This window comes from Poecile atricapillus, chromosome W (assembly GCF_030490865.1).
Source record: "Poecile atricapillus isolate bPoeAtr1 chromosome W, bPoeAtr1.hap1, whole genome shotgun sequence".
Taxonomy (NCBI): Eukaryota; Metazoa; Chordata; class Aves; order Passeriformes; family Paridae; genus Poecile; species Poecile atricapillus.
This window is the reverse complement of record NC_081288.1, coordinates 103,581,480-103,604,055: the sequence shown is the minus strand read 5'-3', so window position 1 is coordinate 103,604,055 and position 22,576 is coordinate 103,581,480. Positions and strand designations below refer to the sequence as shown.

Genomic DNA, 22,576 nt, shown 5'->3' with positions numbered 1-22,576 from the left:
ATTTGAGTGAGACAAGAATACAAATAGGCAGTGGATATGCCAAATTCAAATGGACTTTTGTCTCATCAACATCACACGCCCCTAGCAAAGCCACTGTGCTGCTCCTGCCCACACAAAGTACCCTGCTGGAGGGACATCAACTTTTAGAGGCAGGTAGGAGAGCTGACCAAAACACTGTTAGAGAAATAGAGTCTGAGTTTTGAGCAAACTTGTACTTTTGTTATCACTTGAGTGGAAAAAGCTCTGGAGGATGTTTGGAAGAGATCTAAGACAATAGAGCCTCACTGAGCTTTGGCCTCTGGGCACACAGCTAAGTAACTCTAATTAATATCAAAGATGAACATATTCCTGGAGACAAGACAATGAGGGAGGGGCAGAAAATGTGCAAATTGCATAGGGAGAAAAAAAATGCAATAAACATTAAACAATGTCAGGATTTTTAACTGAGATGTCAACTGTTGCTATTCACAAAGATTCCTGTCACTAACATTTCTGTTTAATTCACTAATTCTTGTGTGACAAACACCAGCCAGTTCACAGAACTTGTATACAAGGTGTGTGGTTTGACTTCAACATGAAAGCAGCTCCTTTTACAATCAAGAACCAAGACTGCATAGCAGGCAAATGGTTAATGCTGAACAACATGCACATGATACTTCATCAACTCCCTCACAAAAATTAGGATATTATTCATTATTATGTAGCCCTGTAATTCTAAAGTAAATCATGCCAAGATACTATCTTGCAGGTCTCTAGATCAGATATCATTGCTCAGAAAAAAAAAAAAAAAGCAAGCTTTCATGCACTTACCTTATCCTCCAGCCGGATCAGTCTGGCTCCTATACTGTAGTATCCTTTGTCTACCCCTTTTTCTAAAGAATGAAGAATAAAAATGGGACATTCATTAGGTGGATAATAAATTCAAACTATGAATTATATCTATGGTATTTAAAGAAAAAAAAACCCAAAAAAATCCAAAAAACAACTGGTAATAGTAGGGTAACCTAAAATTCATGAACATACAGAGAAAGAATGATACAGAAATGAAAGAAAGTGGCTGGAGAGAAGGGAATTAGTTTGTCAGAGTGACAAGATTAAGTTAATCTAAAGGGCAACTTGGACCTTGGTAGAGGTAGTCTGTGGACATGAAGGGCTATAGATGGAGTCTGGAGTAACAGTGTTTTGTTGTTTAATTATCTCAGTGAACTATATGTAGTCAGATGAAATGGGCAGGGTACCTGGGCACACCTCCAATTTTGAATATCACTGGCCTGAGCAAGGTAAACTTGCTATACATAAAGAAATCAGAATAGTTTTCAACTGAGGTTGCAGGTTGAGGAGGCAACACTGTTCAGGGATTCATGGGCTGGAGTGACATATTTATCCATCTGTCTATAAATCCATCCATCCATCCATCCATCCATCCATCCATCCATCCATCCATCCATCTCCTCTCTGAAAAGGAGTGACACTAGGAAAAGCTTTTGCATCCTCATTTTCCCTCCTATTCTTTATGAGGCCTGGTTAGTAAAAGTCCAGTTACACATCCCACTGCAAATGGTGCAAAGCCAAGAGTGAAAACTCTGGAAAATAGGGTCTATCCTTTCTGTTCACAGGATCTATTGCTAAGGAATGCCATATTTTGAGGGTGTTGTTGCACAGGGAATGAAACACAAACCCACACATATTCTGAGTTGGAAGACAACATTCACAAGTAAAAAAACCACAGCCCAATACTGAAATAACTTACAACCTGATGCCAATGGAAGTTGCATGGTTTTCTCTACTAAAGTATATTTCCAATACCTGGAGTAATTACTCCTGGATTTTTTCATACATTGCTCCATTTACATGAGTGATTAAGGTCTGGCTTTTAAAGCTATCTAAGCCAATTTTGCTTAGGGTGGTGTGTGGCCACTTGAGCAAGGCTGAGATATGAAGGAAGGTAGGCTGAGATATGAATTTACACCAGAGTTCACAAGGAGTGCCTGTGTGTGCTCATCACATTCCTGGATTTCTCAGGGAGTTGTTCTTTCTTCACCATTATATTTGCTAATGGGATATGTTTAGTGATCTGTTTGCAGCAAAGTTCACCTCAAGGTAACTTGTGCTGCACACACCACAACCCCAGGGGAAGACTAGTAAAAGCAATGCTGGCAAGAGCACTTTGTGCTTTCCTTCTCCTCCACGCACCACCCAGAAACTTTAAAATGTCCTGCACCCTTGGCAGCCCTTTGCAGGCTTAGAAAAAAGAAGTGCTTCCCCAGAAAACCTGCAGAAGCAAATAGTCAGGAAAAAAAATGTGGGATAGACAGTAAATGACATACCTTGGCTCATACATGTGTACTGTTCATCATTCACAACCTCAGAAACTTCTTAAAATGTAAGTGGCTGAAGCTCAAGTTCATCTCTGTGTTCATCTCTGCCTAGAATGAAATAATTGGCTCTGCTGTCTATTTTCCAGTTAGTAAATCTGTAGACACATCATTCAAAGTATATATATAAAAAAGGCATTACTTTAAGGATTTCTAAATTGGGATGTGGTTTGAACAGCAGTGGACAGGTGGTGGTTTTGTTTAGGACTAACCCCAAAAAAGTCCCCTAAACCTGAAGAAATACTTCAAAAAGCTTTTTCTTTTCTAAAATAATTACATAATCATTTCCTCACTAGCTCTAATTCCATCCTTCAGATAATCACCAAGACATCCCAAACCAAGCTAATAGTGTTTCCTATTTTAGTTATTCCTGAAAGCTGCGTGGAACAGAAAAGAAAATAGGGAGCAGATAAGCAATAAGAAGCTGTATTGTGGCATGTGGCACTGCTCTAAGATGTGGAAAATCAGAAGTGGAAGGAAGGGTGCACATGGAGGGAGCTGCATCTCATGCACCCCTCTGCTGGCATGCAGGCCATGTAAGTCACAAAACGCCGTGGTCTTCCCCAGTTTTTTGTCAGCCTCCATGAAGAGCAGCATCCAGCCTTAATTTACAAGCATTCCCTTTTAATAGACCATCTTTAAAAGCAAATGTGGCATGTGCACAATCCACCAAACACTTGGGTAAGGAGTGGGAGCACAAGTTCAGATAAAGTTGCTCCAGTAGGTGTGATTTCTATCTCATGCTTATGTTTCTCTCTCAAGTCATTTCTAGATAGATTATTTTATTCTTCCTACATCTTAGATTGGTTGTTTTTATAGAGTTTAAAAGATTGCATGGCCAACTATAAATCTGAAATGCCTAAATTTCTCCAGTCTTTGATTTTTAATCAAAAATAACTTTCTTTTAGTACTGAGTTTTTACTCTGTGTTGTTGGGGTGTACTAAAACAGAGATCAGCTGAGGGATCCTGTTACACTTACGGGAAAGGCACAGAGACAAAGAATCATACATGATCATACATGGCATGACCATGATGAAAGGAAACACAATTATTTATAACTGGATGAAAGTATATGTGGGAAAATTTTAACTCAGAAATAAAAAAAATATCAAAAACATCTTGTATCACTTGGTTGGTATGATACAGACCCATTATTTAGATACTTAGATTTGAAACAGAGAAAACACTACCAAATAAGCAATAGGCATTCTAATTGAGGAGACTGAATAGTTGTTAATATAGATTAATAATATTTATATATGTTTATTAATATGGACATTTCTTCCCTGGAAGACTTTGCCTTCCCAAGTATACATACTATTCTACTTTGAAAGCAACACAATCCTGTATTAATTTCCTAATATTTTCACAAAGCTGGCCCATCTATTTACATAGTAAAGGACAAGATATGACTCTTGTAAAAAAAACCAAAACAAAAAACCAACCAAGAACCCCACACACTTTTAGGTTTGCTTCACACCAGTTCAAGAGATGATAACTCTTTCCCCAGATGGAAGCACATCATATAAATAACAATACTGATATAAGCAGGAAGAAGAAAGCAAATCAAAGGAAGAATGGCACCATAATCTTATTTTTTCATACTGTTAGTCTGTTCCATCTCATAAGAATACACCAAACTTTAAAGAAAATCAATTTCTTTCCTTTGGTTAGGGAAAAGTATTTATGAGGACCTTTAGAACAGTGAATGAATTGCAGAGAGATGTCTGAAAATGGTAAAAGCTGGAACGACACTGCTTTATAGAGCAAGAGTCCTTCCTTGATTTTTACACAGCTAGAGGGGAGCTAATTCAAATATATTCAAATTTATCTGAAAGCCATCAATTCCTTTCAAGCAGAAAATGAGGAATTTGACCGGATATTCCAGGTTGCTGGAGACATCTCAAAACCTTTATAAATGGTGTCTCAGAAAGCAGAACAGCCCAGGAGACACCACTGCCTTCTTTTGGCTAACTCGGTGCAAATACAGCCTTCTGGACCTGTATTTGCTTCAGTTCTGCCAAAGCTCCATGTAGGGATAATTTTGATGAGCTTATGGCAAGATCTGGATTCTTGAGTTTGTAAACTATGTGTGCTGCTGAAAAAGGTCAGGATTGCCCCTTTACACCCATAAAATAGCAAGTAACAAAGTTGCCTCAGTCATGGAAGCTTTTAATTGGAGTCTCTTTTCTTTTAGAGCTGATTGGTAGAAGGAATGAAAAAAAATGTAAGGCATAGTCATTTGTAATTTCCTTTGGACAGCCTAAAAAGTAAACTGCCAAAATATTTTCATCTCCAGGAGGACCGGGATAAATCAGTTCCTGCAGAAATATGGGTATCTCTCATTTCAAATATTAATTGACTTAAAAAGATAAAAATTAATCTGATCATATTTATTACACTTTAAAAGATACAGTGACCTAATTTCTTTACAGATGGGAAGACAAAAGTATCTTACTTAGATACTAAGTACTAAGAAAGGTACTTAGATACTAAGATTACTAAGAAAGCTTAAGTGGCACTTAATGGAAAAAAAAAAGCAAATAATGGAACTGTCAAAATTTTGTAAGTAAGCCCTTTTCTTCAGGCATTCCCACCCGTGTCATGCAGAACCAAGAGGTTCAGATAAACTGCAGATAAACATCAGATTTTTGTGTACTTTTCTGAACCCAAACACTGGACCTTTTGTTTTAACTTGGCATTATTCTTCACCTTTGCCCCTGAAAAGCTATAATAAGTCTCAAAAACTGCATTCAGAAGCAGTGTGTGTAGTGAAGGTCAAGTATGACACTCCTCATTTGTATCATTGTATGTATCTACTTCATTGATTCCATAAATTCAATTAATATGCTCTTTGCCTCTACATCAACACTTTCCATTATGAAGTCGCGTGTTTACTATGACAGGAATCTGTTTCATCTGACAAAATTTTGTCCCCTGGAACACTGCAGCAGGGTTCCATTGAAACCCACGCAGAGTCTTCTGAATATATTCATAAAAGCAGGATCCAGGTCCTTGGAAAATTGATTCATTATCTTAGTGTTTTTACATTCACTCCTGCTTGGAGGAGTTTCAAAGAAAGGGAGGAGATGCTAAGACCAAAACAAGCAAAAGGGGAGAATTCTTCACAATATGCATATGTGAAGGTGGAATTATGAGAATTCTTTGAACAAAATATGGCAAATGTTATAAGTTTAAAGGGATAATTAGGCAAGCTCATTGAGGACAAACCATTTTAGACAGTAAATACACTGCAACCTTGTCAGGAAGTGCTTGATGTGCAATGGGCTGAAAGCTGACAGGAAGGTTGGAGGATGTTTTTACACATTTCTCAAAGCACCTTGCTCTCGCCTCCATCGGAATCAGGACTGCTCTGACCCAGCATGGCTTTTATTCTCTTTTCGTATCCTTATCTTGTTTTAACACAGTTTTAGTGCTTTCTTATCTTGGAGAAACTAACTTGAAAAATAACAATAAGTGCTTCCAGTGAATTCAGATTCTGGGTCATTTATGACATCATTAACTTTTGAAAGGTAATAATACTATAGACAGTCTGCAGATACTTTTATATAATATCATCAAAGTCCAAAACAGGGTTTCAATAAAAATATTAATCCAAACCCCACTGAGGTCACTGGAAAGGTTCACGTTAATTTCAATGGGCTTGGAATCAGCCCTTAATATTCTTTGAATGGGAGTATAATAAAACGGAAAAAATGAAAGGAGCTGGAAAGCAAAATTCTTTTCATGTTTTTCTCCTTGGCAGTTTAATTTTCTTTGCATTGTCATTTCTTTTTTGCTTGTCATCAGTACAAAAACAACACAGTCTGGGTGAAACACCCATATTGTTAAAAATGAGGATTTTAGCAATGCCTGGAAAAGTATTATATCAAAAATCTACGTTCAGTGTAGAATAAGCCACACATTCTGAGGGAAACTCAGGGATAACCCTTTTCCTAGAGAAGGACAGTACAAAAGTCTATTTTCACCCCAAACAGACAAATACTGCACCCACTCTTCAGTGTTCACCACTTGGAAAATCCTGGGAATAAAGGTGGGTTGGATAACACCAGGAGGAATTGCAAACTAAGTTTAGTTCTGCAGACTGTTTCTCTGGAACCACTTATCTTACTTTTGGATTTGTGGAGGGTTTAGGTAAAATAACTACTAGATCAAATAACTTCTGGTTTTGGTCCTGCAACCCCCTAACTGAGCTCACCAGCTTCTGCAGCCATTCTACCTTTTCCAGTCTGCTCTTTGGTACTTTAGATTATTTCCAACACTTGTTCAAAGCCACAGGCTTTGAACTTGTTCAAAGACCCTCCCAATGGTTTCTACGATCACTTTGACTCAAGATTTGGTGAGACCAAACTTCCTGAACATCTTCAGCTTCTTGAACCTCTCAGAACATTATTTCACAACAAGCTTCTAGTTATTCACCTCCTTTGAAAATAGAAGCTTCTTGATAAAAAGTTCTTCTAACACCGGTATTTTCAAGCACAAATTGCAGTTCCAGCTTGGTAATGCTATACTTGAAATAAAATAATACATTATTGGAGGTAAGGGACAGTTTTCCATAAATTTAGCTTGCACATTGTGGAATGAATTCCCATGCATAAATATTTATAGAAGAATTCAAGCTGACAGATTCTTTTCCTGTGGTTCAAAACCAGCTACAGGGAAAAAGGATTGCACTACTGAGCCTTTTGCAGCAATCAGATGTTGAAAATGTGTTTTAAATTATATTCCTTGCTCTGATAATATTAACCACTGACAAAATGCCATTTTTAGAGGCTCTGAAATTACTTTGCCACCCTCAGTTGTGCTCCAAGTCACTTGGGGATATGGGACATGAGTTAAGGAAGGAAGAAACCTTTTGAAATGGAATCAATATATATTGTAATCCCAGCCCAAAAGATTTAGAAAGACTATTTTTGTAGAAGAATTTCCCTCAGGATATTTTCATCTCATCATGTTCTAATACACTTTTTAACATTTATTCTTAATTTCCATTTACTCCACTACCACCTGAATGAAATGTATTTATCTTCACACAGGCATTCCAGGGTTTATTAACAGAATTACATTAATGTATAATTAGCTGGATTATAAATCCACATTACAGTAGCCAAGGGTATTTTCCCAAAGTTATGAAGATAATAATTTTGCATAAAATGCAGTCACTATACCTGGGAGGAAAAGACCTGGCTTTCTCAAGTATTGGTCCAACCTGAAAAGCAAACAGAAAATTACTGGCAGAGCAATTACCAAGCAATTTAAACTCTGTTGCTAAGCATGGGAGCATAATTTACATGAGAATTTACAGCAGCTCTAAACCCAAACCAAAACAAGCAAAAACATGAGATTGGAATGACTTTCTGCACACACAGTCAGCAGTTTAGCTCTTTAAGAGTTTTTCCTCCAAAATCAAACATTATTATTATTTTCATGAGTACTAATATTTCTCAGACTTTCAAGCTGTAACTAAAACATAGTTCTCCTGTGCCCTATGTCATCTAATAACAAAGACTACAAACAGAAAGACTTCTTAATAACATTTGCAACTATTCCTAGAGCCTCATGCAGGCAGATTTAATATCTATATATGTTGACACAGTAGATTCCATTCAATAGGATTTTTTTTTTTCATTTCATTTAAGGGCCAGGGGAGTTCATTCTGGTGTCCCAGTCCACAGCATTAATTTTAAAAGAAAAAAGCACTTTGTGCTGAAACAGAAGAGAATAGTTTTGTGGCAAAATATTTCAGCTGCAAATCCCAAACTTGGATAAAGCATGTGCATGGAGGAATGCGGGCAGGGAAAAGTTCCAGATAGTGAAGCACAAGCGAAACAGACTTCTCTCAGTTGTGGAGAACCACAGAGTGGAAACAGAAAGGTAAATCATTATTTGAAAAGTTTTCCTTTCCTAAGAAGAGGACAGAAAAGCTTGGATTGCACCATAAACTTCACAGCATGCACCTTCATTTCTTTTAATTCCATTTGGAAGAAAAGGAGAGGAGAATAAAGGGTAATTGTAAACTTGGTCATAAAAAGGGTTAAAAATGGCTCCAAGTTAAATTCTCCAGATATTGTGCTCCCTGTTGTGCTTGCAATTTTGGACAATTACTGTTCATTAAATATACATCTCTCCTAAAGCCAGCTGGCACTAGAGAAATCAAATATTTCATGAGGTAGACAGGGCCCACCTTCTTTGAAGTTCTTTTATGTGAACCATCATGTTGAGGTGTCCTTGGGAGTACTGCTCAATCACGTCACAAACCTCGTATGGCTTCCGAGCTTGCTGGGAAGGGAGGCAGGCAGCAGGTTGAAAGGTGAGTATTGGCCAAACAGGATTTCTATTTCAGACAGGCTTTCATTCTATTTTTTTATCTGCCTATTTGCCTTCCATTTTGAAACAGTTGTTGTAAAAAATAACAAAATATGCAGCCTTTGTGGGAGTGAATATTTTTTGTGGAGATAGAGCCAAATAATTCCCATTACTGTCAGTTAGAGTCATGTTTTCATGTTGCTCCATACTGAGCAAAATATTAGCCCTTCACAGTGTATTTGGGAAGCACGAACCCAAGATGGATAATTATCTGTGACCCCCATGTTAAGTATCTCCTGGCTCATTCTAAAGCCATGTGTTAATCATAGTGTCAGGGGACTGAACCCTAGGGACTGGCCCAACTCAGAACACTTGGACCCAGAATCAAATGTCTCTGAAGACCAATGATGTCTGGTGACAGAAATATTGCCACTCAAAGAACAGGGAGGACAGATACTCTGCATAAGTCAGGAGTTTGCTGCACATAGGTTTTGTTTGTGCTCCTTTGTCTTTCATGATACCTTCAAGATCAGAAGAAAAGGTGCAATTCAAATAAAAAAGGACAGATAAAAAAATGCAGGAGAGTTGAAAAACTGCCACCTGCCCAGCTATATTCCCATCCTAATGAAAATCCAGATGCTTCTGCCAAGCTCTGGTTTCTTGCTGCAACTACTGTGGCCAAATTTTGAAACAAGTCTACAGATTTTGCATAAAGTGATGCGGTTATAAAAAGTACAGCACAGTGAAATTTTAGCAAGTAAAATCAATGTGTGTGTGGAAGTATAAACACAAATCATGGTCTTTTTGAAAGACCAGCATTTTGAGAACCCTTATGGGAAATCTGTGACAAGATGTCTCCCTATTTGGCTCTGACTCAAGAAAAGAAGGGGAGGGATAAAAAAAGCAAAGGTAAACTTCAAATCTAGTAATTGAAAATTACTGAAAACAGCTCATTAGTCATCTTGTTGTCTGTTTGCACTCTGACACAGAGTGGCTCAGCCAGAGCCATTAGCATGCACCACTGCACACATGCATTGAACACCTACAGTATGTGCTGGAGTCATGCTTGGAAGGCAGCCACACAATCCTAGAAATTTCAAATGAAAGCATGGAACTGGAATGGAAACAAATCCTGTGAGATGAATGAAGAAGCAAGAGCTCTTCATGACAAAATGCCTTCCCTGTACTCAGCACTTACCTACACCAACACTTTCAGAATTGTTATGGCTTTGGAGGTGTGTGTGTGTGCATTTGAGTGCGTTTGGAAGCAGAGGCTTCGTGGGGGAGGGAGGTTTCAGCTTTCAGCTTATCGTTTGGTTTTTAGTTGTTTGTTTTTTCTCCCCCTTCTCCAGCTCCACATTTTGCAGATGCTGACACATCACTATTTCTGCCCAGAAAAGCAGCCTATTGTTTTCACCCCAAGAAGTAATGCCAGTATCACTCTTTAGATGGACTAGTGGGGGTGCCTGGAGAGCATTTTGGCTAAATCCTGTGTCCTTTCCTTTGGACACTCTCTATTTAAACACCATGCATGGCACAGAGCCTAGATGTGCCGGGGAGTCTTCCCCTCCCCTCTCCCCCATGAGCTACTATGTGCATGATTAATTCTACTCACTCCCAGTGAAATTTCTTTTCCCTCTCAAAAGAGAGGGAAAATGTCTGTTATCCCTTTTACCAACTCAACAGCTCTGAATCCTACAGTTGTGAAGTGCTGGACGCTGCAATCTGCCTGAGTCCTCTCTGAAACTGAGTTAAAGTATCCCTCCAGCTTTCACCATTTCCCCCTCCTCTTTCTCCATAAATTTTTGCATCTGGTCATCTTATGTCTTGCCAAATTTTGGCACAATCCCCTGTGTTGCCTCAGATGAGGCGAGGCGTCCCGGTTCGTGAGTGACACGACGGCTAATGTACAGGCCTGTCGGGCTAATCACACGCAAACACCAATGTGGTGGATGGTGAAGAGCGTTTATTTCCGGTATGCGTGGCTTTATATAGCCGCGTTATGCTTACATCATCACTGTGCTATTATGGGTTAGCGAATTTTGGAGAAGAAGGGGCCCTATCTTCCCGTACATCCCGAGATCTTCCGATCGGCTTTTCCCTATCTAACCACGTCATCTCCCCCCTCTCCATGAACAGAACTTTATAACTAAATATGTAATTAACAACAAACTGTGAACTTGTTAGTAATGAACATTAAACGTTACTGCAGTGTGTTAGTACTCTGAACAAACTATTACATAAACTCAGGTTAACTGTCTTTGTTCTAAATATAAAATGTCAATTTTATCCAAACGGGTTTTTACAAACTGGGCTAACTTGTTAAGAAGACAAGGACTAAGTATAAGTGCAAACACAACAACTATAACTGGTCCTGCTAACGTGGATATGAGGGTAACAATCCATGGGGACTGGTTGAACATCAAGTCAAACAGTTTTGGTGAGAACGATGTCGGCTATGCTGTTCAAGTCTCTGCTAAAGCTCTGCCATGGACTGCTTGATTGGCCCTGAATAATTAGCGTAGAAGCAACACTTCTCGTCTAAGGCAGCACACAGACCTCTTTGGTGCATGAGTAGGATATCTAGTCCGCGTCTGTTCTGCAGCACGACTTCAACAAGGGAGTTGAGGGATCGCTCCAAGTTGGAGATAGACTCTTGGATTCTGTGCAAGTCCTCATCAACTGTTGTTTGCAGTTGGGCTAGACCTTGGTTTTGAGTCACTAGTGCTGAGACACCTGTCGCTGCACCTGTTGCTCCTAGGCCCAAAAGTACCGCGAGGCTTACGGTGGTAATGAGTTCTCGCTTCTGGCATGGGAAACCTCTCTCTTGGTGGTAAGGCAATTCATCTCCAGGAAAATACAGGATCCTAGGGATAACAACCACTTGGACACAAAAATCATTAGCTTCATCAAAATGTTTGATGGAAATACACGGGGTAATACCTGTGGAGTTACAGTGGCAGTGGGCTTCCGGGCTACAATACTTTTTGGTGGGACTCCGCCCTCTCCCTTTCCCAGGAGCGGTTTTCTCCCCTCCCTTTCCCCGCCTTCCTTCCAGCGGGTTCTTTTCCTTACAAGGAGATATTCTAGGGCACACTCCCTGATTGGACTGTGGGCTCTCCTCCCCTTTACCATCAGCGCTATCCTCCTGCTTCCTGTTAGACTCCTGATCGCATATGTCTGAGTGCGTTAGGCACCCTTCACTCCGCCCCTTGCTCCTCTCCCCAGCACCATTTCGCGGCGCGTATGGTGGGGGCCTTTCCCCAATGTCTCCAGGTACCGCGGTGTCAAGCGCGCCCCGCGGCTCTGTGGCATCGGTACCCCCTGGAGGCAGATTATGTTCCGTGGCCAAACCCGCGTTAGGGCTGGGCAGGCGGGACGGCGACTTGGGTCGGCCATCATCATTGGATGGCCAGTTAGAATCAGTGGGGCAGTCAGCAAACGTGGTCTGAGTAGCTGCTCCAACCCCCACCCGTGGTGTAACTTTTAAACAGCTTTGAGCTGCCTTCCAAGTTTCTTGCTCTTGGAGCGCTTTTCACAATGCTTGCATAACTCTCGCCCAGCTCTTAAGACACTTGCTGGACTTAAAGCACAGCACGTCATCCGTGAGCGCCTTAGTACATCTATCCCAGCAATCTGGGTGAAGAATATCTACGGGATAATCAATAACACATAATTCTATTAATCTGGCAACCGCACATTCACAGTCCTTTGATTTGCAGTCAATTCCCCATTGCTTATGCAGCTGTGAAACTACCTTGCCGAGGGATTCCATCTCGGCGGTACGGGAGCGTCCTCCCCGCTGAAGTCGGTCCCGCCGCTCCAGCCGTCCCTCAGCGTCCGGCAAGACTCCCGATATCCTGGCCGCTCGTACCCGTGTGTCAGGGAGCGGTCCCGGGTTTCGGCACCACTATGTTGCCTCAGATGAGGCGAGACGACCCGGTTCATGAGTACAGGCCTGTCAGGCTAATCACACACAAACACCAATGTGGTGGACATTTCCGGTATGCACAGCTTTATATAGCTGTGTTATGCTTACGTCATCACCATGTTATTATGGGTTAGCGAACTTTGGAGAAGAAGGGGCCCTATCTTCCCGTACATCCCGAGATCTTCTGATCGGCTTTTCCCTATCTAACCACGTCACCCCTGTCATGTTTTTATTAGGAAATGCTAGAACAATACAACTGAAGTCAGGAGGTAATGGGCTTCCATAGAAGTGTGCTAAATGCAGCACTTGAACAACTCCTTTGACTTTCATTCTGTTCATAATCCCAAATCCTGGCCATTTGAGCTCAGTATTCCAAATTTCACATGCAAAATATGCAAAAATAAATAATATTACACAGCTTTGAACTTCCAAAATCTAATTAGCATGCAGAGTCCTATAAACTGTATTTCATGGCCCCAAGAAAGGAAGAAACAAAAAATTATTCTTTCTTCTTCCTTGTCACTGAGTCACAGAATTCTCTCCATAGATTGATGAAATTCTGTTTTTAAGGTTTGGCATGACTGCTACTGTCTCATAGCTCCAGAACATTTGGTCTCTGGTGATTTTAAATATTCTAATATTTAACCTAACTCATTTATAAACTGATTTTGTTTTACTGAACTGGCATCTCTATTTTCTTTTATTTTTTTTTCTGAAATTTCCCACAGTGTTTATCTCTCTGGTATATTTACAATATAATCCTGTTCTCCTGTTTTTCTGAATTTAACAAATGGACTTCTCCTAGTCTTCTTTCAAGAGGTAGGGTTATCTGAAGATATACATCTGCATGAGATTAGGAGATATATAAGATCTGCCCTATCTGCCCTAATTTAGAGTCTTCTGAGTGCTGGAATCTCATCTCAGGCTTCTATCCCTTGCATTTAAGTGCTCAGCTCTAATCAAACTTCCCTGAAATTAAGCTTTTTGATTTATTTTTTTAAAACCTCTTCAGAAGGATTATGAAAGGCCATTAACTTGCTTTGGAGCCTCTTGGACAAAAAAAGCATGAACATTGAGATGGAAATAATGAGGGCTTTGAAAATCAGTCCAGAAGTTATTTTTTCATTTCCATGGCATTTCCAGCCCATGGATGATGAGAATGATGATATCAGGATCACATTCCAAACAAGTTTTATCATAATTAGTCTCACTAAGCAGGCAAAATGAAACAGTATTTTCAATGCAGCACATTTAGTTTGAGCACTATGTAACCTGATTGAGAAAATTAACTGAACACTTCATAAAGACAGCAAATTTCCAGAATTTTCAGGTGCTCCACTGTTACTGCTGAAGATGAATAGATCACACAGACACAGTTCGAGGTGTGGTGAAAGAAAGAGCAGAGTTTATTTTTCCTCCCAGGATTTATAGGCTTCTGACCACGGCCAGGATAACACTTTCTCACTGCACCGGCCATGAGAGATGCCCATCACAAGATGTGTAACAGAAAGAATGTACACATATCTATGTTTCTAGTTACTGTCCTGGGAAAGTCCTTAGAAAACCATGTCAGCAAGCTCAGAAGCTGAGTTTTCAGGGCGACATTCCACAATTTTATAAAGTATGGCCTATGAAGTCCCTTTCCACGAAATTCATTTATAAATGTGGGTCACACCTGTGAAAGCAACTTTGCACCCACAGTATTGGTCAGTGAGAGCTATTGATCAGTCAGCCATATGCAGCACAGGACTGAACATTTTCTAATTGATGAGATGACTGATAACATTCTTGTTATGATCAGTATTTTTGCAGACACCCTGACATAGTTTTCATTCATCCCAACACCAGTGTTTTCTTCACTTCTGCCAGTGGATGGAGAAGTATTGGTCAGTATAGTTAAACAAACAGAACATCAAAAACAAAAGTGCAATAAAAAAAAGAGAAGTAAAAAATAAAAATGCTGCCTCCACAGTCAGGGGTTTGTAACATACTACATCCACACATCACTGATAATTTTGCCCACACCATTAAAAAATTAACAAAAGGTGTGAGCCCAAGAACTTCAAGAATACCTTTGACTTATTACAACCATGTTCACCAACATAAGTCCACTCTGAGAGCACCTTTGATGTCACACAAGCTTATGAGATGCACTTGTAATTAATCCTGCTGCTTACCTGAAATTTCCTTCTGGCCACAAAATACTGCATTCTCCTGATGACTTTCACAGCTATTCTGTGTGCTTCAGTCAGTCTGCCAAGGAACACAAACAGACAGACATCAGCTGGGGGGGCAGGAGGGTGGAAAAATGACTTAATGGAAGATGTTGACTCTAAGGACCAAAATCTACAACTATGTTTTATTTTTACAATGCAAAACTGCAGCATAGCAAGATGTGGGTGCATGGATGCTTTATTCTGCTGCTTTGCCTTCCTGCAAATAATGGTTCTTAATATTCAAAACTGATAAGTGAGACAATGAAAGCAGGTGTACAACGATAATACATGTGGAAGGGATTAGACAGGATTACTGTCAATGCGTACAACTAGCATCAGTTTGAAGAATGTGAAATGTTTTTAGAACCATGAGTGCATTCCTTATTTAGCATTTACTGAGTGTTAGCCCATGAGCCTGTCGTGGTTTGAAAGCAGTAACTAAAAAAATTACTTACTTCTTGCTGTGAGATATGGATTAGAACAAGAGCAAAACAGGCTTAAAACTTAAAAGGAAATAAAGAAAGTTTATTAACAAAACTACAAGAATAAAAACACCAGAATAAACTTCCAGAAAACTTTTTTATCCCCCACTACTCAACCATTCCCTTGTTCACATGACAACATAGAGACAAAAAACTTTGGAACTTTGGTGTTTAAAACAGTCCTAATTCCTGCTACAGTCTTTTTATCAGTCTTTGTAGAGAAACAGAAGTCTTTTTCTGGAGTTTCTTACAAGAAAACTATTTCTGTTATAGCTTTCTATTTATTTTTTTTTTGATGCCAGCTGCCCGGAAATCTGTCATCAGAGTTCACTCCTCCCATTTCACATCACTCTGAGGTGTGTATGGGCCATGAGTCTAGGGATGTCATTTTAAGGATGAGTTATTCAAAGGCAAAAGTCCTCTTCATCTGTCTCTGTGGGCTTCGGTGGAAAACAGTTTTCTCATTGCTCCCAAGGCTTCAAATCTTCGCTTCACTCTGTTCCAGCACCTCACTGTATCACAATTACTCTACTTTTTACTCAAAATCCACACTTTGAACACTCCATTCCTCCCAATATACTCTGTCATGAATTAAAGGAGTTTTTTTCAGAACACTATTGTCTATCTCCATAGCTTTAAAAGAAAAATATTTCAGCTTATAAAGCATCTCCTTATTCTCTCTTCCCCATCTAAAACTTAACTCTTTTCTTCACTGTCTTCTTCATGTTGATTGTCTCTCTGTCTTTCTGTCTCTCTGGGAAAAAGGAGTACTCTGTACGTTTTATCCAGGTAATAAAAGAATTAAAGTCTTGGAAAAGCTGCAGATGTTTATAGTGTCAGGTTTCAGTCCAGCAGCAGAAACTACAAACTAAGCCAAGCTGGCCGGCTCCATTTCTCTTCCTCCCCCCACCCTCCGTCCTCTGCGGCCTTGTCCGGCGTGGAGGGTGGGGAGGAGGCCAAGACAGAGCCTTGTTACCTTGTCAGAAGCAGGAAACACAAAGATAACAAGAGAGCTCTGGCTTTACATCTTAAGGTGGTGTTCACAAGTTGATCTCACTTTTCAATGGTTAAAACTGCTGTCAATTCTTAGAAATGACCGATAATTGTTCAGGAGAAAAGACTCCCATCAGCCACCAGCAGCTTTAACTTCCTTAGCTCCCAAAGCCATCTTAAAGGTAAAGTCACCCCATGACAGAGCTCTATTGCACAGAAATTAAGTCCTTTAAAAAGTACTTTGAAGGAAAGAAAAATCAAAGTGTCCTAAAAAAAAAAGTGAATAAAAATGAACACATCACATCATCTCAGCACACGTGTGTTTCTGTACTGGTATTCAAACACAGAACGGATATTTTATAGCTCATCTGGATCACTTCACCTAGAATATTCTGCATTTGCAGAATATGAATTTTGCCATTTGGCAGGCAATTAATGACCACACCTCTTCTTTATGGTGAATTTTGGCAGGGTAGAGAGGAAGCAGGAACATGGTAATTATAAGAATGAGTATTTTCTTTAAGGACTGACTCCTTCCCAGTGGACTTCTTTATTCATTCAAAATAAGTTAATTAAAGAAAACAAAATTTTCTTTCCAAGGAAGCTGTTTTGTTGGGAAATCTATGTTTTATATGGACATCATCCTTTACATGTGATGATAATCCCAGGAAAACATTCCGGCAAGAGTCTCCTGAAAACATGATATGCTGCCTCTTCCCACTGTGTGTGGCTGGGGAAAAGGAAGTATTGGCTTAACCACCTACTTGGGTGCCAGAGTTTAGAGACAAATCTTTAAAAAGGGGAAAGGCTACAGTGGATCATTTCAAAGTGAATGAAATAAAGGCTAAACAAGCAGGGACTGTGTTTTAAGAATTAGCATACTAATTCATTTTTATAATTATTTGTTGGGGAAAATAGTGCTTATCAAAGAATCACAGAATATGCTGAGTTGGAAGAGACCCATTGGGATCTTTGCATCCAACTCCTGGCCCTGTACCCCAATAATCTCACCCTGTGCCTGAGAGCTTCTGATCAGGTGAAGATGCCACAGCCACAGGCTTTTAAAATAAATTTTCAGTAGCTTTTTCTTGCTCTTTCCACTTCAAGTCCCAGCAGAATATCAAATACATGCACAAATACGTGTCTGTACTGCCTGTATGCCCATATTTCATTTATCTGTGTATATCCATGTAGATGTCCACATAAATACACTCACACGTGCAAACACACAGGAGAGACAGCAGGGTGAATGTGACTTGCTGCCTTATGCGAGGCAGACACCCTGGTTCAGGAGCAGCACGGTGACTAATCCCAGGTCACTCAGTCCATTTGTACACAACATCAATGTGATGGATGGCAGAAATGGCGTTTATTGCTGGAGAATTTGTCACTTTATAACCTAGGTTCACAGTGTCAAGCCCATCTGCTTTCATCACAGCTAGGTGCTATTCGCTAATTACAGGGGTCATTACCATCAACTATAGAGGAGGGGGGTGACTATCTTTCCGTTACATCCCGAAATCTTCCGACTGCTGGGCCCTAGCTGCCCACATTTTCCCCCCTCCTTCTGCCTAACTAAATTTGCTAAGGTGTATTAGTCTTGAAAGTTCTAACGTTATTTTATGTATATCTGTTTTTAAACATTTTATCTAACTTATCTATATTATGAAAAGTTTTAAAAGTAGATATAATAGACTTGAGTAAAATATAAGGTGCACTAAACTAAAAAGCTAAAAACTTACAAAATAGACACCACAGTTTTTCATTAACAAACATAAGGCACACACGGTGACCAAGTTTATTCTTAGAGCATCTGCTGTCTTTCTACAAACAGGATGTTGACCCTCTCTAGTCAGCTCTTGACAAAAGACACAAGCTTATTTAAAACACACAGTCCAAAGATTAACACTAGTAAGATCATTATGATTGGCCCAATCAGGGTGGACACCAGGGTGGTCAGCCACGGAGACTGGTTAAGTAGCGATTCGAACAACCCTTGTTGAGCCTCTCTATTTCTCTTTCTCTGGGCTAGTTTTTCCCTCAATTTGGCCATAGAATCTCTGACCACTCCGGTGTGACCACCATAAATACAACACTCTTCTTTTAAGGCGGCACAGAGGCCTCCTTGCTGCATTAACAGAAGATCTAGCCCATGTCTATTTTACAGGAGAACTTCAGAGAGTGAAGACAGTGACTGTTCTAGAAAGGAGATAGATTTTTCAATTATCTGCAAGTCTTTATCAATTGTCATTTGTAGCTGAGACAGTCTCTGTTGTTGGGTCACGAGGGCAGAGACATCTGTGGCAGCACCAGTTGCTCCCAGGCTCAACTCTTCATCTGGGTGGTACAGGACCCTGGGAACAATCACAAGTTGCACACAAAAATCGTTAGAAACACTGAAGTCATAAACTGATAGGCATGTGGTAATCATTTTCGGGTCTGTGCCCATCAGCCGCTGCAGGCTGGAACCTTGCCGTTTAGGATTTATTGGTGAGTGAACTCTCTGTCCCCCCTCTGTCACCTGGACTGGGAACGCTAGCGCAGCTGAAGGGACCCAGCTGGCACATGCAGCTTTTATCTCTCCCCAGTCCATGAGAGGAGTATCCTCTCTCAGCTCTTTTTTGATGTGGAGGGGGATATTCTTGTTTATCTTTGTTGTTTCCTCCTCTAAGGAGTCGGTCTCGGACCACTTGTCCTCGCTAGTGTCTCTGTCGGAGTCAGAACTCAACTGGCTCACCATTTCCGGTTTCCCGTGACTTTTGTTGGGCTCTGGCCCTGCCTATGTCCCTTGTGGGCAGGCTGTTCCCTCCCTCCTGGTTCTCCCTGCCCTTCACTCCTCCCTCCACTCTGCCCTCTGCTCCTTTCCCCCTTTCAGCTCGCCCCCCCCAGTTCTCTCCTTCACATTCCTTTCCCTCTTTCTCTGTGCACTACCCCTGCACCTTATCTTTTTCACTTCACAGCCTCTTTCTTTCTCACATACTTTATCTTTCTCATCCTCCCGACCATGTATGCTCATCAATGCCAGTGTTTGTTCCTTGTTGCTACCAAGGACATTTCCTCCTCGCTTTTTGTCTTTTTGCTCGGTGCCATTTTGGGGCACATAGGGCGGTGGTCCCCCCCGGGCTTTCCCCGCAGCACCCCTGGCTTCCTCTGTTAACTCTCTCCAGAAAGTTTCTGCCCGCTGCTGTTCTCTGTGAGCGGATCGGGATTTGGGAATTGAGGGGGCGTATCACCCTCTTGTGGCCCCTTTGGCTCAGCCGAGCCACTCTCGTCTGGGGACTGTAATGTCTGGGTGGTAGCACTGACTCCCAGTTTCCACGTGGCCAACAGACAGTTTTCTGCCGCCCTCCAGGTTTCCTGCTCTTGTATAGCTTTTTGCAGAGCTTTAACAACCTTCCCCCATGACTTAAGATGTTTCCCACTGCCTGAATCCATGGTTTCATTATTGAGGGCTTTGGTACATTTGTCCCACACCTCAGGGTGGAGAATTTCTACTGGTTGGTCTATGACCCCAATATGCAAAAGCCTTGCAACAGCAAGAGTAAAGTCTTTAGGTTTACAATTAATTCCCCATTGTTTATGTAATTGCGATACAACCTTTACAAGCGCTTCCATCTCCTTGTGGGCCCAGGAACGTCTTTCCCGCCAGGACCGGTCCAGCCGTCCTGACCGCTGCTCCCATCCAGGCAATCCTCGCTCTCTGGATTTGGATCCCGCTTTTCGGATTTGATTCCTGGGTTTTGGCACCACCTTGCTGCCTTATGCAAGGCAGACACCCTGGTTCAGGAGCAGCACGGTGGCCAAGCCCAGGCCACTCGGTCCATTTGCACACAAGCATCAATGTGATGGATGGCAGAAATGGCGTTTATTGCTGGAGAATTTGACACTTTATAACCTAGTTTCACAGTGTTACTCCCATCTGCTTTCATCACAGCTAGGTGCTATTGGCTAATTACAGGGGTCATTACCATCAACTATAGAGGAGGGGGTGACTCTATCTTTCCGTTACATTCCGATATCTTCCGTCCGCTGAGCTAGCAGCAGTTTAGCCTGCAGGACCTTTATTATGGTGAAAAAAAGCTCTCGGCTTGACATTCAGGGCCCCAGCTGAGCTCCTGTGGTTGCTGACTAGAACAGAGATTACATTCTGCTTGCAAATGGCACAGAATTGATAGAGAAATCTTTGTCAGCCCCTACATCTATTTTTTTTTTTTTAATAACTGGAAAAGAATCACAGTTTAAGATTTAGGGGTTAGCCTACCTCCCTTGTGTAGCAGTTAAGATAAAAACTTGAAATTATCCCCTAGAAATAAATGATGTGAAACTTCATATATATACTTGAGGGGTTTTTTTATTAGACTAATCCATATGAGATGGTTCAGTCACTGTTTAAACAGGCTTAAATAGACAAGTTTAAAGAATTCAGAGGTGGAACCACACCAAGGTGATAATTTTGTCCTAATTTCTCTCCTTCAGCAGAAATCAGGGCTACAGAACTTTTTGCATTGTGTTACCAAGCTAAAGTTTTCAAAACCATGAGACTGAACTCTTGGAATTTGATGCATAGCTGAACAGCCTCATTCTTACAGAGAAAAGTCATTTATTTGTGAAATATAGCTGAGAAGGTCACCCAACAATCATTCCAAAGCACTTGATATCATTGTGTTCCAATTGGCAAAACTCACACCAATCTCATTGGGAGAAAATTCTGAAATAGAAGTGACTGCTCACATTTGATGGTCACTAGTTTTAAACTGAGATTCAGAAATGTGTGAAACTTGACTTTGATGGAAAAATAGCATGAAAAGGTGCAAATCCATAGACTGAGACATATGAATAAGTCATCTTAATTGCCCCAATAAATCCCCAGGGAGCACAGCAGCTCCAGGTGAAAAAAATTCCTGCTCTGTACTGCAAGCAGAGCTATCTTTCTGATATGGGGTTGGGGCACTGTGGCAGTGATCCTAAACATTTTTTTGAGATTTTAGCTGACTTTCATCGGTTTCTGACCATAAATGTCCATGATGGGTAATTATAGCTACTACTGACCAGGTAATATTTATCCCTGAATGTAGCCCAACATATCTACCATGCTAAACTTTTAATTTTATCCCAAACCCCTGGATTTGGGCAACACTCTTTCAGCCTTGAAGGTGTTGGTCTGTCATGTGCCAGAAACATCCACCAGGAGAGAACAAATGGACAGAGATGCTCTGGGCCCTGCTTAGGTAGTGCTCAGGAGGAGCACAGCACCACATGCAGCAATCTCTGGGACACTTCAGGATAAGCAGCTGATGAGACAACAGCCTGAGAGGGCTGTGACTGACACTACATTTGCACACTCTTTCCCTGTGGCATTTTCTATGGAAACAATACAGATGGGGGCAGATCTACACAGGAATTGTGGTCTCTCACTCCCTCTGGTGGGGGGGAGATGGGGGGGGGGGGGGGGGGAAGTTGGTGAGGATTCAACAACTTTCATAGCCTGGTTCCAAAGAGTAGCACCTGAGCACTTGCTCTAAGCAGGAACAGAAGTGGGTGGGCGCCCACAACTCTGTCCCGCAGAGCAGCCAAACTCTCCTGCCTCTGCACACCAGACGGCAGTGGCACGCACACACACACACACACACACACACACAGATATACATACACACAAAATACATACATACATACACGCAGACACACACATACAGACACACACACAGACATACAAACATATACACACACACATACAAAACGCACATACACACATATGGACACACAGACACACAGACATACACACATACAAAAATACACACACATACAAACACATACACACACATACACATATACACTCACTCACATAGACATATACACAGACACACATATACAGACATAGAAGCACTCATACACACAAACACACATATACTCAGACACACAGACACACACATATACACAAACATACCCACACACGTGCACACATACACACACATATTCACCCACACAAATACACACACACATGTACACACACACATAAATACATACACACACATAAACACGTATACAAACACAGAATCACAACTATAAACACAGACGTGTACACACACATACACACACACACATATACACACACAAATACATGCACATACACACACCCACACAAACACACCCACACATACACACACAAACGCATACAGACACACATACACACGTACACACATATACACACACACTCATAGACACACACATATACACATGTACACACATATACA

General features: G+C 40.9%; 1 protein-coding gene across 1 annotated transcript in view; it reads right to left on the bottom strand.

Annotated features, from left to right (window-relative positions):
• Positions 1 to 22,576, bottom strand: part of LOC131592121 (potassium voltage-gated channel subfamily KQT member 1-like) — a 492,490-nt gene that overhangs the window by 207,031 nt on the left and 262,883 nt on the right. Inside the window, exons 13-16 of the mRNA XM_058863404.1 lie at positions 14,812 to 14,887; positions 8,582 to 8,676; positions 7,566 to 7,606; positions 811 to 872 (exon numbers count right to left, since the gene is read on the bottom strand). Coding sequence (XP_058719387.1) covers positions 811 to 872; positions 7,566 to 7,606; positions 8,582 to 8,676; positions 14,812 to 14,887 — 274 coding nt within the window. The remainder of the gene's footprint in view (positions 1 to 810; positions 873 to 7,565; positions 7,607 to 8,581; positions 8,677 to 14,811; positions 14,888 to 22,576) is intronic.